Here is a 19,708-nt window from a genome sequence, read left to right as displayed (position 1 = left end):
AAATTGTAGGTCAAAAAATTTATCTGAATCAGTCTATAAATATATAATATAAAAATTTTGCTATAAATATATACCCAAAGTAATTTCGCCCTTGCTAGAAATTTCATTTCAATCAATCTATATTCACACATTAGTAATCATTAGACAACTATTGGTAGAAAATGGATATACGGCAGAAAATGCATATATTTTCCCTTCAAATCAATTAATAATATTTCATAGATATGCTACAATTATCACTTGCTCACTTATGTTAAAATGTTTCTTTTCTGTTAGAACATGTCTGCGTGATATGCTTGAATAATTACAGAACAATTTCCTTAGCAGGATACATTAATTAAAGATATTTACATTCATATTCATTCACCACTTGTCAAAAATGATCCCATCTTAAATGCAATATTTAACTTTGGTTTCTAAAAGGAAGTAATTATAACTGTCTAAAGTAATAACTTTATTTGTGCAAATTTATTGAAAGAAATCTAATGTGCAGATCTCATTTTACTCCGAAATTTGACAGTTGGCATCCGTTCGATGTATTGCGTATGCTTGATTTCTCTCTTTTTTTTTTATTTAAGCAATATTTCTCGCACACACACAGCGTTTTCTTGATTTTAATCTTCATACTAGTAGAAAATGAAAAATTTTGTAAGTGATTAAAATGATATCCTGACTAACTTATCACAAACTTTTATCAAAGGTATAAAGTTTTAAAAAAATGAATAAAATAAACATTTTTAACAAATAGAATTAACAAAATTGTTTTGAATTTCATAAATATTTGTAGGTAAATATTGCCTAATGTTTCACCATTATTTATTAAGCATATAACATATAGAGTACACGGAGAGATTTAAAATTAGAAACAAGAATTGTTCTGGGAAACTTATTCCACCCTAACTCGTTGTGAATTATTTTGAAACATAAATATCAAAATGATACAAAATTCTCAAACATGTCTTTATTAGAAATAATGATTACATGAATTGCTTTTACTTTTGTAGATTATTGCAGCAAATATATCAGTAGAAGAATGGAAAAATCGTAGTATACCTATTGTGAAAGGAAGAACAGAGCTTTATGAGTCTAGTCATTGTACTATGTATCCCAGCACAATCCGAAATGGTTCTTTATATTCAAACATTAACGAAGAACCCATAAAATGTACTGCTTGGGAATATGATAATTCATTCTACAAAGACACTATGGTAGATCAGGTAAGTTCAGTCCAAAAAAATATTGTATTCAGTAAAAACTGTTTCAATAAAATATATTATTTTAGATTTAACTTGAATCACTTCAAATATATTTTCAAAGGTTTTAAGAATGCATTTTGCTTCGTAAAAATATATTTAAATAACTCAAATCTTTCCGGATTAAAAATAAAATTTCGTTGAAATGATGATTAACATTTATTTTTGTACTTATATTGTTTTATTTGATAATTCCGGCTACGGATTCCCCAAAAAATGTTTTTAAGAAGAAACTATTAAATATATTAAAAAATAAGCAAGCTTTTTTTGTGTTTAATTTTACTTTTTTAAATGAAAAAAGGCCTTTAAATGCGTAATATATTTATCATACATAGTATATAATGCCGTTGATTTCAAATCTGAAAATTTATCTCAGGAACTCAAGATTTTTCAACAAGTTTCTGCAATGTGAATGTTTAATTTATAGTAATAATTCTTATAGAATAATTTTTATTTTGCTCTCAGGATTCGAAAAACTATTCTTGTTATAATTAAATTTGAATTTCAAATTATAATGAATGCATTTCTCACAACAGTTATCATTAAATATGAATTTAAAGTAATCACAATCTATCTAGTCTGCGTGCTTTCAAATTTTTGATTCATATATTTTTTTTTCAAATTACACAAAGAAAAGGATGGTTGAATTTTCTCCCTTTTTTCATAAAAAGAGTAGTTTGTCATTTTAAATAATTTTAAATTTTACAAGAACAAAATTTTTGTTGATGGGAAGATCGGTTTGTCGGATCTGCCCTACTCTGGGGATCAAATAACTCTTTCGGAGAATCTTAAACTTTTCCACTAAAAACTTCTTGTCCCTCAAGAAATTTTTCACTTATTATCCAGAAAGTTCTTTGCTACTCCAGTATATATTTGCTTAAGGAAACAGGGCATTTGAATATTATAATATTTGTTAGTAACATTTTTTTCTTCTATAATTGCTGAACAAATTTCAGTCGAATGTCTTAATTAAAAGTGTTTTCAATTCTTTTTCAATAAATCAATTGAATGAAAGGAACCGTGCTGTAAATGTTTTTATGCCGAGACTGTGTTATGAGATCCGACACCGTAATCTGAACTCATTGTTCTAGAAGATCCGATCTAGTTCGTGTACTAAAAAATATTTCATTCATACATTTCCCTAGTCTATTCAAACTACAGACCTCAACTTAATTCGGTGGAAAGAAATTTATTGTTAATAAATAAATAATTAATGTTTGTTTTTAAGAAATCGGAGTGTTTTTACAAAACATCCAAAATGAATTTTTATCATGATAAATAGCCTTAAAGTACGCTTAACTTTGGTAACGTAATGGTATTTCATAATGATTTTTCCAGTGGGATCTAGTATGTGAACGCGAATGGTTAATCCCCATAGCCAAAACGGTTTATATGGTTGCCTTCCTCCTCGCTGCAACATTATGTGGTCAACTGTCAGACAAGTTTGTATATTTTTTTTTCTTTCATTGCAAGAACTGCAATTTTTTTTCGATGATTTTTTTCATTCAGTGATTTTATATTGGGAAACATAATGATTCTTTATATATGTTTAGAAAATAGTTTTATTATAGTAATTTGAAAGATCTTTTTGAAATTAAATTACGTATTGCAATTAATAGGTCAAAGTTCTTATGATGTGCGTCGTGGATTTTCATGAGAAAAAATTTGGACTAACTTGTTGACATTTGATACTCTAGAGATGCTTGATGAAATGTTGAATGCATTGCAATTGCATCAAAGTGACACAAGTAAAATATTTCAATCAAGTAATTGCATAAACTAGATTATTTATGCTTAAATGTGTCCAATTCAACTAACCGAAGTTAGAAGAATCGATAAGCAAACCAAAGAATGCATGAATAAAGAGGATACAGTATAACAATGTATATCAATTTAGAAATGTTTCGTTAAAATAACTATAATTTGGCCATTCTTAGCTTATTATTCAGTCGATGTAATCCTGCATGTCTTGCTTATTTTCTAACTTTCTGGACTTTCTAAAATGCTTTTTAAAATACATATATTTACCATCTATTTATATTACCATCAATCAATGTGGCATGAAAATTCTCAACATCTTAATGACAGTTTCTGTAAAGCCGCATTTTCAACGCAGTTTATGGAAGACGCGTGTTGACAAAAATCGGCGACATTTCGAATAGCGAAACTACTTTTGTTATTAACATCTTGTGCCTGCTACATAATTTTTTCCAGCAAGAGCCTATAGATATTAAAGGATTATAACATCGAACGAAGTTGCAGTACTTTTTAGATAACGAGGTACGGCCGTACAATAATTCCGAAATATTCTCTATAGCTTTAATGCCTCTTTATTATGAAATTATTGAATCGATATTTCGAGATTTTAATTGTTAATTATTCAGATTTAACTTTTATAGAATGCGAGTAAACTATTTCTTAAATACTAAAAAACGTACATATTTTTACTAGAATACCTTCGCATGTCGTGCAAATTTTCTTTAACTGTAGTGGCCGCTTTACAGTTTTTGCTGGTCTTATAGCAGCTCACTTTCTCGGAAGATCATGAAAAATTCTTGCGTCATGTGACAAAGATAACCGAAAGACTAAGCTAGACGAATTTGAATTTAGACGAATTGGTAGATTTCTATGAAGTTTGAACAAAGTACTTATAGAGAAATTCTATCATCTCGACTTTTGAATACGTTAACTCTTTCTAGGGCCATGGGAAGTGTGCTTCCCACCAAATTCATCAATCTTTGTATGGAAGTATGTAGTTTTTCGTAAGTTCTGACAAATTTTTCAATCAGACGGACGCTTAGATGCTTCATTTCCTTATCTCATACAAAATGGTGTGTCTTGATTTGTTACTTAATTATTAATTAACCAAATTAATTAATTAAAAGAAATTTATCTAATAAGCTAAATGAGTCACTTTTCTTAAGCCAATCACAATCCTAAAAATATTTTAATATATCATGACTGGAAAAAAATAGCCCTTTAAAGGGTTAACACGATAACTACAAAACGAAGAGAGCTAGATGGATAAAATTCAGTATACGGATTTCACATCTGTACCTATCGAATTTTAAGTCAAATTAAATAACTCGTTTAATACCTGTCGGTCTATATTTTCGGAAGCATGTAAACGATATAACTCAAAAACACAATAATTTAAATATATCAGTTATTTGCTTTTGTGACTATGAATGTAGTTCAGTGTCAAATTTTGATTTTTATTGATTTGGAAAAATGTCTTAAACACAAATTCGATTTTCTGATACCATTCATCGCATGGCAGGAATAAATAGCCAATAAAAAAAACTCGCTAAGAAATGCACGATAGAATAAATAAAAATGCTAAATTCATGTCAAAGGTTAATATTTCTTAACTTTTTACGTCTAATTCCATACCAGACGTTTTCGGATATAACACCTTTATTACAGAGTATGCGATGAAGTTTTTGGGGACCACTTCAGCTCGTTTAACGTTGCTTTTATCTTCGGAGGACCCGTTATTTCTTGGAAGCAGGATCTTGAGAACACATTTATCACATTCAAAATCTTGAGTAAAATGAGAAGATTGCTCAACTTTTTTGATTTGTCAATGGATGTTGCAAGAACCCATCGATATTTTGTATACAATCAAAAGTTTTCCATAAACATTTTTGGAATAAGAATTATATAAAAATGTTTGAAAATGTTCTTCTTATCCTAAACATAGCTTTGGTTCTGCATGCTAATATCCTATCGGTAAAACATAACCCTATTTATTATAAGAGAGTATGAAGCATCATTATTCAAATACTAATGTGTATTTAAGCGTTTACATGCCAGAAATAAAATTAAAAGTCTAATATGTAAAAGGATATATTATAGACAGTTTGGGTTGTATGGAGCAGTTGAGAAGCAATTTAATATTAAAGATTTGATGATTATTAATTTTGTGCCTTATTTTTTCGCTCTATTTTAGATTCGGCCGTCGTAAAACTATGATTGGTTGCCTCGTCGTGTTCTTGATAGCTGCCTCCCTTACTCTCTTATCTGTGAATTTCATCATGTTCTTAGTGTTCAGATTTTTCGTGGCTCTGGGACTCACTTCTGTGTTTACTATTTCATATGTCATCCGTGAGTTTTATTATCTTCAATCTCAAATAAAAACCCTGCCAACATAAGTTGATATATTTTTAAGTACATAAAATTTCATTTGCAATATTTCATGTAATATGTGGATATCTTCTGGTGTTTTTACTCTTATTTCTATAATAAACAAACACTTAATAAAATGCTCTAAAAATGAAGAAAATTAAGCAATAAGTTAATGCTATTTGTATTTTTTCAATAATACGTTTGCTTTAAAAAAAGATAAAGTATTTTTGAACATTTAATTGCTATAAAAACAGAAATAGGAGCTTCATTTTAGTTTACTGCTCATAACTTGCCATCAGCAAAGTAGTAATTATTTTCTCTATCATTCTTGCTTTAAAAGTCAGTCTTGTCATATATGCAATAAACCAAATATTTTAAAGAAAATTAAAGTAACAAGGCTTTAATGCCTGATAATTTGGAGGAACTCGTTGGCATGAATCATGATTTAATTTCAATTAAATGTAAGTAATATTTCCGACGACCCGGTTGTCGCTGAAGACTAATATGGAATGAAATGTAAAAATATATATATTTTTTAAAAAATATTAAGTAGATTCGAATAATTTGACTCTCTATATAACATTTGGTCTTAATATTACTAAAAAAAAATCTTCTTTTACGAAAAAATCGTAATATGATAATGCTTTCAGTTTGATTTGTTCAACTTTATACAGCTTTAAAAATGTATTATTCAGTTTATGACAAAGATATTGCACACACATATGAGTACGCATTCAGTGATATTGTCATATATAAATGCACTAATGAAAAATATTGCTTTAAAATATTTACCAAATTTTTAAATTTGTTGTAAGATTTTGGCGTCTTTTTGAATTCTCGTCAAACGAGTGGCGATAAACCTAGACGGATTTATTTTCCTAGACGGAAACCTAGGCGGATTTATTTTATATTATTTTTATTTATTTATTTATTATTTTATTTTTTATTATTTTTTTATTATTTTATTTTTTTATTATTTATTATTTTTTTATTATTTTATTTTTTTATTATTTATTATTTCATTTTTTATTTATTATTTATTTTATTTTTTATTATATTTATTATTATTTCTGGCCTTCAAGTATCGTTTTTTTATTGAAAATAATAATAATAATAATAATAATAAATATTCCATTAGTAGTCAACTTGGCGAGATTTCAAATAAGTCGCCAAGAGGTGGGTCCATCTAGGATTTTACCAAAAATCTAATCAAAGGATATCGGAAGAAAACTGGTTGGCAACTACTGGCTCAGTTGTCGCCATTTGATTATAGATTTCACAGTATGGGTTTTTTTAAAAATGAATAGACGATATGTGCACATTATAGTAACCACTTTCATAATCGCAGTTCTTGCTTTCTTAGATTCATGTTGGCTCATGTCAACTTGAAATTTGATTTAAATAATTGAATTTTGCATGTTATCTCATATGCAGTTTAAAACGTTTATTTTTTCGTCGAACATTTTAAATTCTAAGCAGAAAAGTATTGAATTTTCAGTGATTACAAAATTTACTATTTTGCAGTTGCGGAGATTGTTAGTGTGGAGTACCGTTCAATTTACTGTTTCACATTTAAGTATGGTTGGGTATTTGCCTATATGTTGATGCCATACATAGCCTGGCTTATACCCAGCTGGTTCTGGTTACAGTTAGTCTTCACTCTACCTTGGTTGACTCTCTTGAGCGTTTTTTGGTAAGATCTTTCGTTCTTTTTTACGTTTCCTTGATAATGAGAGTAAAATATTAGATAGATTTATTAATAAAAGTAAAATATTGTTACATTGAGGAAAGAACAACTCGAAACTTCTTCAGAAATGAAGGATTTATTGTTAACCAAGAGAAATTTTTAAGTATTAAATTATGTTAAGAGGAAAATTCAGTTGTTTTTAATAAGCTTGATTATAGCTTTTTGATCTGAATTTTTGCTTCCTTCCTATAATTTTTCAATCCTTACTCTGATATATGTATTTTAACGTCTGAAATCTTGCGATTCTTAATTTTTGTATTAAAATTAGTTTACTTGGAACTTATGAAGTATATTTATAGCTCTTATTTAGAGACGAACCGAGAATTGTTTCTTTGTATGCGTTTTCAAGATATATATTGTTTCTAGAATTATTTCTTTGTTATCTTTCTTTCGAGAGTTGTTTCTTTGCATGCCTTTTCAGAATATTAATTTTCAGGCAAAAATTAGTTGAGAAATTTCATTAGTAAATTATATAATATTCCTAACAGTTCATGCAGTTTTAAACACCTTTGGAAATCAATCGTTCGTCTACCATGTAAACAAAATTAGTATAGTCATGTCAACCAATTTTGGTAAGCTACATATTATCGCATCCTAAGAAAGTATTTTATATTATACTTGCATAATAAATGCTGCGGATTATGACTGACAATTTATGATTGCAAAATTATGAGATAATTTAGTTGGCGAGATTGGTCTAACTTTTGAGGCCAAGAGCGTTATTAAAATTCTATTTTTGATATCTATAGAAAATGGAGAGTAGTGGAAAAACTGACTATTGATAACATGCCCAGGAGTCTGTAGTGGTGAAATTGGTACAATAGTTGGGGGCTCGGAGAAGGTTTTCTTTTTTGCCATTAAAATGTGTAATGAAATAGTTTTTGAGGTGTCTCTAAAAGAGGTCAAAAAGGTAAAGAGTGGCGGAAACCACTGATGATGTATATAGGAGCCATGATTTTTTCACACAAAAACAAAACTGACGAAATCGGACCAGTATTTAGTTCTGGTGAACTGTTTCTTCTGGTTTTAATTATTGTTTTAAATATATAAATAAATTGTTGCTCCAAAATATACATTTCGAATAGAATATATTTATCATTCGAATTAAAAAAATTTTCATAGAAATCACAATTCTAAATACTTGAATTGGAACAATTGAATCGAATTAATTGATAGATTTGTATTTTTAAATTTATATCGTAAATGATATTACATATTACTTACGATAAGTAAAAAGAATTAATATTACATGCAAGCATTTCATTTAATTCTAATGAAATTTCATAAAGTACATAATACGAAGCAATTACAATCAATTGCCAAGATGATAAATGGCTATAATTTTCTTGCAAAAAAACGCTATATAGAAAATAAATTTGAACAGAATGCAAAAGGAAGTTTTAAATTTTGTTTGAATATATAATTGCCGTATCCTTGGTCCCAAGGACAATATTCAAGTTATAATCCATTTCATTATTATTTAAAATATTTTTCACCACTCGTATTTTCAATTGTTCCATTGTTACACGCAAAGGAGGAGTAAAGACAATGCACGAGATATCTCAATGGATATATTAGAAATAATTTCAGGGCATCTAAGTGAGTATTGAAAGAGCATTTGTTGCTGAAAATGGCTTCACAGTGTCTTCCATGATATGGATTGCCACATGGACGTTTCAGGTTTTGACCACTTAGGAAGAAAGGAAAGGGTTTATAGGGTAATTATTACGTAAAGCAACTAAACTAAATTTCCTTTCAATATTAGATACATGTTTTTCTTCCTTTATTCATGAAGGATTTAGATGTTTGTAATTAGGAAATTGTTTTGAACTATCCAGTATAATTACAATATTTAATATATTAGCAATAATTTGAGATATATAAATTTGATTTATAATACAATGAGGCTAATTATTTATATTTGTATTAAAATATTTTTAGATGCTTTATAAAATAGATTCAAAGAATTAAAAAAATTTCTTAACACATTCTGTTTACTATCAATGTCAAATTGATTTGCTTTTCTTGAAATTAGTTTTAATTAAAAGCTGTTCAAACTAACTGTTGATGGATTGAATACTTAGTGAGAAGTAGTTAAAACCTAACACTTTAGTTCATGAAAGAATCGAGCAAAAACCTTTCACATTTTTCCATCGGAGAGCGTTGTTTCAAATGCATTTCCTTATAGAAGATCGATTAATTAAACTTAACGTTATCGCACTTCTTCTAAAGGTATTCAAATATTTAACCAAACTGAAATTTTTTTTATATGTTTAATCACTATATGTCTTTATTATTTGAATATCTTTTCTGTTATATATATTTATCGACTAGGATAGCTTGACAATATCTACGTTTGAACCGTTTAATTGGTGTAATTATTACGTCAAAATGATGCAATAAATGTTTTTTTTATTCATAGGATTGTTCCCGAGACGCCGCGTTGGTTAATAACCAAAAGAAGGTTTTCAGAACTTGAAAAGGTGCTCCTTTATGCAGCTGAGAGAAATGGCAAGGATATGAAAGAGGCCAAGGCTGCTATTCATCACTTCATCACCAATCACCCACAGGTATTTATTATCAACACTTTCAACTCTAACGACGAGATATCTCGTCTTTCAGATACTTTAGATTACAGGTTTCTGTGAGTTAAAATTTGTTTGATTCAGATATGTATTAGAAAGTTCAACCTATCTAAACTGGCATTAAAAACTAATTTTAGCCCACAGAAACCTGTAATCGGAAATATCTGAAAGACGAGATATCTCGTTGGTTGCTTTGAAAGTGTTAAATTGTGACTCATCAGTGATGTAAATATTATCTTTCCAAATTTTCATGGTCTTATAACTCTTATTTTCATAGTTCTTTAATTTTTACAGCGAGGCAAACGTCTTTTTTTGCAAAATACAATACAATGTGTATTTACACAAACTTGCAAATGCTCAGACTTTATTGTCGAAAAGTAATATCAATCATATTTTACATTTACTTATACTTTTAAATATCTTTCCAAATTTATGCTTTTAAATTTCATTGACGGAAAAAAAAACGCATCAGAAAAAGAAAAAAAAAATTTTTTTTCTTAGGATTTTGAAAGCAATAGTCTCTCAGATGGAAAGATGACTTTCAATTTCTTTCTTTCAATTTCATCAGGAAAGTCATCTTTCCAGATGAAATTGAAAAGCATTTTGTTCATGATTTTATAGTAAAATTTTCTAAATTTTCTTAGAATTGAAACCTCTTGCTGTTTATCAAATGAAACACAACATTACCTTTTTGTTTAAAGGGAAAATTTAAATCTCCATTTTTTTTATATGGAAATAGCAAACTTAATGGCTTGAAGATGCTGTTTTATTTATTGATTGAAATGAACCTCTCTTAACCTTTTTAAAAATAGTTATTTTAACCTCAATATCTTTTTATATGCCTGATAACACAAAACTTTTCATCCTTTGAGAATCCTAATTGCCTTTCTCATAATAATAATCTTTAAAAGAAAAAAGTGTAAAATACCTTACGCATTCATATATAGCTGCATCGCGCATAAATATTGCGTTACCGAAGATGTAACGACGACGTGCTGCAAACGTGCTAACATACATACATTTGGATGCAATTATGGATCATGTGATCGATACTTCTGCTTTTTGTTTTATTAAAGAATCTAAGTATAAAACTGACAATAAAACCATATCAGTCGATGAGTTCTAGAGAATTAATTTAATTAGTTAAGAATTTTTCAACACAAATTATACAATTTTGAATTCATGGCCCCAATAAAAATAAAAATGACACACATTCTTCCATAAGATGGTCTATCAAAGAAAAGCGATATGAATCTTTTTTCCTGTAAAGAAATGTAACGATGATTGCTCCATTTGGGGGGAAAAAAAGCAAAAATTACTGATTTTGCAAACATAGTAAAACAACCCTTGGAAAGCAATTTTAAACACAGAATTAATTGATGATTATGCGGTCCATACTGTACCCCCTTATGATTTTATGAGGTGAAACAGCATGGACGCTGCAAATTCACCTTTCTTGATTACTTCTTTGCTTTTGAAAATGCAATCCATTCCCGTACAGAAACAGATTTCCTTTTCACTCTAAGCCCGTTCCTGCAGAAGTCAATTTATTTTCTTTCTAAATGAAGCAATAATTGGTCTTGATTCGGTCTTAAAGTTCGATATTGTTCCATCGCGTGTCATGAATTGCATTCTTGCTGATAATAGCATTTTATAAGTAATGCACAATTCATCAAATCAAAAACATGATTGTAATGATTGAGAGCTTGGGAGGAATAGAAAGTTTGTAGCAAAAATATAAATTATATGAATTTTATTTATTTTGCAATTAAGTCATTCCATAAATATTGATTTTCGTAAAGCCATAAACCTCTTATGTTAACCCTTGCTTCCTGTTGGTTACCTTTTGAACCAATTTTAGCGCAAGATGTAAAACTGTGTGCTTTCTTCCGTAATGTTTTGAAATTTTATAATTTCGATCTAGTAATCTTTATTTTAAAATGATTATATTGTAGAGTTTGAATTATGAAAAATGTATTGCTATTTTTATATTTTTTTAGGAGAGGAAAAATAGAATTTCCTTTCTTTTAGTTTGAGAATGTCTTTAATGTCAAGCAATAGAAATAACATGAAACCTAGATACATATTCTATTATGATAAATCTTTTTAAGTGAAATTTTCGTTCATAATAGTATAAGTAATTTTTTTGTTTACTTTTCTGTGATAAAGATTGATGAAAAGAAAGGTGATGAGACAGTATTGGACTTGTTGAGGACACCAGCATTGAGAAAAAATACAATTAATATATATTTCTGTTGGTAAGTTTTTTTTTAGTCTTATAATCGCTTCATTAAATTAATGGTAACTATTCCAACAAAATTTCACTTTTCCTCATTTAAAAATATGAACTTTCTACGCTTCATTATTTCTTTGTTAAAAATAAAATACTACCTCACTCAAACTGTGAAGAAGCCCCAAACCTTTTATTTGTGTGGCCAGTTTTAGATAATTTCAGCCGAAATTCTATTAAAGCAACTTTGTATAAATATCGATGAGAAATAATTTTTATAAAAGGCATTATAATATACGATTATGTCTGATACTATGTCAGTTAAGATCTGTCAATACATAATTATAAGTAATTTTCTTATTGGATTGTATCACTAATTTTATTTCAACATTTGCGATGTTAAAGATTTCCAAATAAAGGTGACGCCAATAGGGGGCAAGAAGGAAATATCGCTCCCTTTTGATAATCGTTTTCCCCTCCTCCCCTCCCGTAGGTGAGAAATTGAAAAATTCATCAAAAGTCTTCATCATGTTGTAACTAAGAGCCCTTAACGAATAAGATAATTTAAACCCATCTTGGATTTAAACATCGAAATATACAAATAGAGGTTTGTTTAAGTCGGTAGAATGAATACGTTTGGCAAAGTAGTTGACAAGTTAACAGGACGTCCTATTTTTCCTATTCTGTTTAGTAGTGAAATTTAAGAAATCAATGCAGTCAATGTCCACTACGTTAAATCCGATTTTCAGATATCCGATTCCAATGCCATTCATTCTGCTTAAAATCTGCAGTATTTGAGAAAATAACAGACAACGTGTCAAGTGATGTATTTTTGCAGATTGTTTTCCGGCTGAAATATCATCATGATTTATGAAAAAAAGGAAGTTTTTGTCTATTGTTGCATTCTCTTATCTGTGGAATTCTTAGAAATTGAAGCATTTGTATTATGAATGAATATTGCTATAAAGCTGTATTCTCTTATTCAGAATTTACTGAATATTTCAGAATAGAATAGTCCTTTTATTCATCCAGTTGTATTTCTTTTACGATGAATTTGCAAGTTTATTTTAATCCTTCATGCTTATTTCATTATGATAATTCTCTGACTAAAATCTGGTTAATAGTTCATGTAAATTGAATGAAACATAGGCAATTGTTGTCGACACTTTCTTCCAATATCCATGTTAAGAGTTGCTTTGTTGTCGTCAAGTTATGAAAATTTACTATCAACATCAAATTGTGTACACGTAAATTGGGTAAATTTAATAGTAAAATCCGTTTTCTGCAATCTAATTTATTAGTCTGCAATTATTTCACTAATGAAATATGACCGACTGCAACTGGCGACAAAAAATAAATATATGCGGAATGCTACATTAAATGAACTTCTCCAAGTATGCACTAAACTTATTAAATAAATTAATACCTAAATTTTACTGATTCTACATTCAGTGTTATAACTATGCAATTGGGGAATTAATATATTCTTCTATTTTTCCTTCATTTGCTCTTCACGTCATAAACTATATAATTATTTGATTTTTTTTTTCTTTTTTGAAATTTGATGGATTTTAGATATACGTTTATAAATAAATACATAGTGAATCTAATGTTGAAGTAATTCATAATTTGAAAGTGCGTTTTTCATATCGTACTAAGCATTATATAGAAAAATAAGCTTCTTCATATTGTCACGTAGAAATGAATCATGTAATTAGATGCGATTTCTAAACGGATTTATTCTGCCGTAATACTCTACACGGACAGCATAACAACTGAAGACTTATTAAGCCATAGTCTTTTTTATATACCTGAAGGAATATTCTAGAACTCAACAAAGGGGATATTTACGTTTATCAAATTTACTTACTTTAAATTTGCATATGAATTAAATAAATGTAAACAATCGTAATACTTGGATTTGAACTCGGGTCGTTGGGCATGGTAGTGTAGTGCTCTAACCGTTAGTCCTCAGTTAGAATGTGACAACATATTTATAAAATATTTTCTCCAGCCTTCTTAAGAAAAGTACATAGGATATTTCCAGCAGTCTGTATTGTTCTTGTCTGAACAGTAATAAATTTTAGTTTCGAGTACTTGAGCTTATTCGCTCGGCTCGAAATACATAAGAATTTCTGCTAATTATTACAATCCCTGTTTAAATATTCTTTTACTACTTAAAAAGCGAATTTTGGTAGAAATCTCGAATGTTTTTATTAATTATTCTGGATTTTTGAAAAGATTTTTAATAAAATCATCTGAATTTAGTTCCTACATTCATTTTATTTAACCTCTATTATAAGTCCATATATTCTTTCTTTTAATATGGTCAGACGAGATTGATACAATGGCAGGGATATCGAAATTCATACAATTCCAATGTCAGGAATGATCAGACACTGCTTACAATAAAAGAAATATGAATGTGAAGCATTACCAAAGACGAATAGTTTCGATCTTGGAAGTAGGAATAATTCAAGGGAAAATTATTTCATGTAAAATTCCTCGCTTGAAAACGATAGAAGCTCTAATATTTTTTAGGGTAATACTATCCAATATAAACAATTTCATTCATAACATTTCATACCTTGAATGCGAAGTGAAATTCCTAAACAAAAAAAGCACTTTTATTGCTTACATATATAATTTTTTTTTCTTTTCATGTGCATGATTCTTAATGCAAAGCATTTATTCTGAAAAACTTTTCAGTTTTTCACCAACCAGGGCAAAATCAACCGATTTTCTAAATTCTCCCTGATAAGCTGCCATTTTGGATGGCTACAAAGTATTGTAACAAACGGCTTTAAGGGTTGCAATAAAAAAAAAAAACTGTCAGCATCACATTTGGTAAAAAATCAACCCAAAAATTCATTTTTAGTGAAAGAACATAATCTTAAGACGTCCATTTGGATTTGATTTGTTATGCGGTGTATATAATGTGTGTATGAGAAATATTGATGATTTTCATAATTTCTAATTAAATTATTATGTGGTCGCCATATGTCTGAGTTATTTGAAGCCTAAACAGGAAGGATATGCGCGTCCGATAATCATGCAGAGCAAAGGGACGGGAATATTTTCTAAGTCTGCCCTGAGTTACAAACGTCGCTGGACTATTATGTTACAAATTTAAAAATTAAACTAAATAAGAAGATAAATGTTATGCAACGATTCCATATCTTATTGCTCTGACTTATATATTGATTTAGTTGGTGAAAATTCAGGTTTTGCAACAAAGGTTTAAATTTGTGTTTAAGACCCAATGGTGGTGGTTAATGTTTTATCGATCCCTTTTCCGCCTTCGATGCTGATCCTAATCCAACTGATGCGATATTCTCCAATGAAATGCATGCAACGTATAATGTATGATATATTTTTAAATTGTTCTTATTCGTAAATAGTTTTGTTCATTTAAATTTTTAAGATAAAATTCATCATCATACAAGATCCCTGATTTTGTCTGGAAATGCCTTATCTCGAACAGGTTCATTATTTCCTACATCTATTATGCTCTCTCCTGGAATACCAATGACCTAGGAGGGGATCCTTACTGGACATTTTTTATATGTGGATTCGTGGAATTGCCGGCGGGGTTTATTTTCATGTTTATCTGCAGATATGTTGGACACCGAACCGGTCTTTTGATTGCAAATGTTCTGGCCGGACTTTGCCTCCTAGCTGTGATTTTTGTTCCTGCTGGTAAGAAATTTTCTCTGCATTTCTCATCAAGCACATCATTGATAGAAAAAAAAATATATTTCTGAAAATGAATGAAATAGTTAAATGCTTCTATCTAATGAAGTCAGTACAACTCCTTTTTGTGTACTTTCGTATCCTGCATTTATTTGCTCGGCGATGGAAAATTCAGCATAGAAGAACTGCATTTAAGAGCAAAAATTTTATTTTATTACTTTTTTTGAACATTTCATTATTTATAAACATAAGATTTTGACATTCTACTTTTTTATGATGAATATTTTTAAATTTTCAGATTTTTATTTAACGTGATTTGTTTCACGATTGTAAAGATGCCATGCTCTTTCTTCTGTATCAGAGTTTTGAAATTCTGAAAATTTGTGAGTTCTCGATGACATTATACTATTTTAATATATTTTATAACCAAGCATTTTGATTTAATGGTAATTTTAAAATTACTGTAAATATTATGGGATCTTGAAATTATTGAATATAAATTGAATAAAAAGTTAAAAATGATTTATTTTATTATTCTTCTTCAGAAGACTAATAAAACTATACGTGGTTACGTTGGTTGCATAATTATTTTTGAATTTCAACCGTAAATCAAAATTTGAAAATTTTTAAGTTGCTATTTTATAGCATCAAGAACCGAAGTGTTTCAGTTAAACTAATTCTCATAAAATAATATTGAATGCGATTTTGAAAAAAACTATTAATATGCTACACTGGAACAAACAAAGTCATAATTTTTAAACTTAGCATTTTGGTTTTGTGACAAAACATTCAAATTTCTTGATAGAAACTAATTCTTGCGACATTTTTTTTTATTCTTCAATACAACGAGAAACGTATACGTTTGTGACAAATATGCTCAATTTTAGAATATCCATATATATTCACCCTTAACTCATTTTCATTTCACGTGATTTCATACTAAATGAATGCTTCTGTCAAAACACGAAACAGCATCGAGTTTCTTGTCAGATTCAACGAATGCTGCCAACTGTTTCAAGTTGTTAAAGCGCACTGAACGAGATGCTGGCTCTTTGCCATATGGCTCTGCTCTTTACCACATGGCTGTTTTTAATGCAGTGCATGATTCTTTTGAACTTATTCCAAGACCAATTTAAATGCCAAGTAAGTCTAGGTGAAAAGTCGTAGAACTTTTCACTACTAGCCAGCACACGCTGAAACAACAAAATCTTAAACCGGCTGTTTAGAAAATCCTCTGTTCATAGTAACAGCGTCGGAATTCACGAAAGTACTTGGAATTTATTCTGTTTCTATTTTGTTCCGAAAAACATTTATTAACTTTAATGAATGCGATGCCATCTATTTGTTAGACTACTGCATAAAAAAATTGAACATGTTTTGTTTAAATTTACTTAATAAGAGTATGAATTGGACTTGGTGAGTTCTGAAAACTGAAAGGTAGATTGTGGTGAGATGGTAACGCTATTGTTTTAAAGGCTAGTTTCAGAATTTTTACTAGTTAACAGCAAGTTCTCGGTTTTTAGTAAGTTGCAATTATGTTAACTTTTTACATGTTACATAAAAGAAAAGTAACACATAGTGAACACTCAATTTTAGAAACATGTAATCAATAAACTTCCTAGAAGGGCCAAAAATATCATTTTTGCTCAAGACATTTGATCTCCTATTGCTCTTTATTTTTTTTATTAATTCACTTAATGATTTTTTATTTCTGTTTGTGCTCTGTATGTCTAGGATGAGTACTAAGAGGATGAAATACTAAGATAAATATGATACACAGACTAAGAAATCGTGCTTTAGAGCATATTTCTTCAAACTATCAAATGCTCTAGTTTTGGAACATTTATTATTCAGAGGAAGATAAACTTTTTACCATTGTTTCAATTTGGGGGGAGAATTAAATATCTATTTAGACCTTTATATTGTTGTTCACAATCGGAACACTCATGCTCTGAAATATTATGGATAGCAAAACTTTTTGTCTTGCTTACTGACAAAAATAAATAAAATATCTTAAACCAGAATTTCTTATAGAATACACCAAATTTCTTGTCACGTGAGTTTTACCGATATCCCTTTCTATGAACTTCAAGTTTCAAAATAGACAGTATCGCAAGCAAAAAAAAAAGTCATACTAATCTGCATACTAAAATATTAATTTTAATCGGTCATTAATATTGTCTTTATAAACAATTTTGATTGTCTTCCTCTTAATTTATTATTAATGGTTCTTATTTTCCAAATTTCGGCAGCTAGATAGGCCAATTCTGATAAAAATGGAGAGATCAAATTCCTCCATTAGGGAAAAAAAGGTTGCGAGGAAAAAATTTTTTAGAAGCTTCCTTACATGAAATCATTTTGAAGAATTCATAGATGTAGAGATTTTATTAACGTGAAGTATTTGCATTGAAAAATATTTGACGATAATTTCAGTTCAATGATATTTTTTTCGAAAATATTTTTAAAAAACAATTCGTAATTTTTTAATGCATTTCTAGTCTAACATCACTTTGTTATGGACTCTAATATACGTGTATACGTTTAATTTTCTTTTAACATAATTCATTTAAACAATTAAAACTCTTTTTAAAAAATTTCGAAGTTTACTTTTTTTTTTTATTCTGAGACAATAAACTGCTGCCGGTATAAAGTAAAAATGTAATCAGATGAATGTTAAATTAAAAACTAATTTAAGATTTAACGAGGTTAAAAGAACTAAATAAAAATAGAAACGAGTGGGACTTTTTTTTAGTTTAAATTTTCTTAAAGCAAATCGTCGATTCATATCTAATTTCTTATTTGTAAGAGATTCAATACGAGTTGTTCAATTTGTATACGAAAATATAATCTGCGCTATTTGGTTAGAGTTGTCTATAGACATTTCCTTAGTATTGGAGAACAAACATATTTTAAAGGAAGATAGTAAAATCTGCTAAGAAAACTTTAAGTTTTGTTAATTTTCAAGTACGCATTATGCTTTTTTGATATTCTGATTTTTTTTAAATTTAGATATGGTATGGTTGACCATCTTCTTTTCAATGGCTGGAAAATTTTTCAACTCTGCTTCTTTTGACACTGTCTACATCTACACAGCTGAGATCTTTCCTACAGTAGTTAGAAACGTAGCAGTAGGATCTAGTTCCACGTGGGCGAGAATTGGTGCATTAGTTGCTCCTTTCATACGTCAAGTGGTACGCTTCTTTCTTCATGCAATTAAAAGATAATGATTGAAACTGCATGATACCTTAATTATTTATGGAATCGGGTAGTTCCGATAATGATTAGCTTTTGTATATTTCTAAAATTTATATTCAAGCTGATCATAATTAAAGTTTCGAAGTTTAATGCTAAATTAAAAACAGGCCAAATACACCTTTTCACATTTTGTACTGTAATACTACTTTTGTACTATTTTGTAATGCTACTATTTTGAACTATACTTGTACTACTATATAAGGAACATTTGAGACATTGAAGCGTTTATAATTTTTGCATGTTTAAATACTTAATTCTGTCGCTTAGTTGCAGGCTTAAAAACTAAAAATTCAATAATTCGAGGCCCGTGTCAGACTCGTCGTTTTATGTGCTGGGGTTATATGATAAAAAAATGCAAGCTACACATTTTTATTTATAGATCGACTTCGCATGCTCTAAATATTATGTATAAGAATTGGATTTTTTAATCATTACTTTCTTTGTAACTGGACTACGTTTTCATAATAATCTTAATAATAATGTATAAATATTATAACGTCAAATAACTATGAAATGATTAATTATGCGCAATTTTTTTTAATGACAAATGAAATAAAATACGAAAGGCAAAAAAAAAAAAAACCCACACAAAATAAAAAGCTATACCATGCCACGATAATTCTTCTTTTTGGATCAAATTTTCTAGAAAAAGCAATGTGAACGGAATGGAATTAGATGCAGTTCGTAGCAAGATGGACAAGTTGTTACAAAAATAATTGAAAATACTTTATTGAAGTTTGTAAATGTGATTAAATAACAGTAGAATCTCATGAAGAATTAAAATAAGCGGATAATTTTTATAGTCGATAGTTCATGA

General features: G+C 28.8%; 1 protein-coding gene across 4 annotated transcripts in view; it reads left to right on the top strand.

Moving 5' to 3' along the window:
• LOC129976476 (organic cation transporter protein-like) overlaps positions 1-19,708 on the top strand; it is a 96,782-nt gene that overhangs the window by 73,885 nt on the left and 3,189 nt on the right. For all 4 annotated transcript variants that reach the window (XM_056090082.1, XM_056090083.1, XM_056090084.1 and 1 more), the window contains 8 exons: positions 1,005-1,217; positions 2,592-2,695; positions 5,206-5,360; positions 6,906-7,074; positions 9,551-9,698; positions 11,883-11,971; positions 15,428-15,642; positions 18,646-18,827. In XM_056090082.1, coding sequence (XP_055946057.1) covers positions 1,005-1,217; positions 2,592-2,695; positions 5,206-5,360; positions 6,906-7,074; positions 9,551-9,698; positions 11,883-11,971; positions 15,428-15,642; positions 18,646-18,827 — 1,275 coding nt within the window. The remainder of the gene's footprint in view (positions 1-1,004; positions 1,218-2,591; positions 2,696-5,205; positions 5,361-6,905; positions 7,075-9,550; positions 9,699-11,882; positions 11,972-15,427; positions 15,643-18,645; positions 18,828-19,708) is intronic.

This window comes from Argiope bruennichi, chromosome 7 (genome assembly GCF_947563725.1).
Source record: "Argiope bruennichi chromosome 7, qqArgBrue1.1, whole genome shotgun sequence".
Classification (NCBI taxonomy): Eukaryota; Metazoa; Arthropoda; class Arachnida; order Araneae; family Araneidae; genus Argiope; species Argiope bruennichi.
This window is presented reverse-complemented; position numbering and strand designations above follow the sequence as displayed.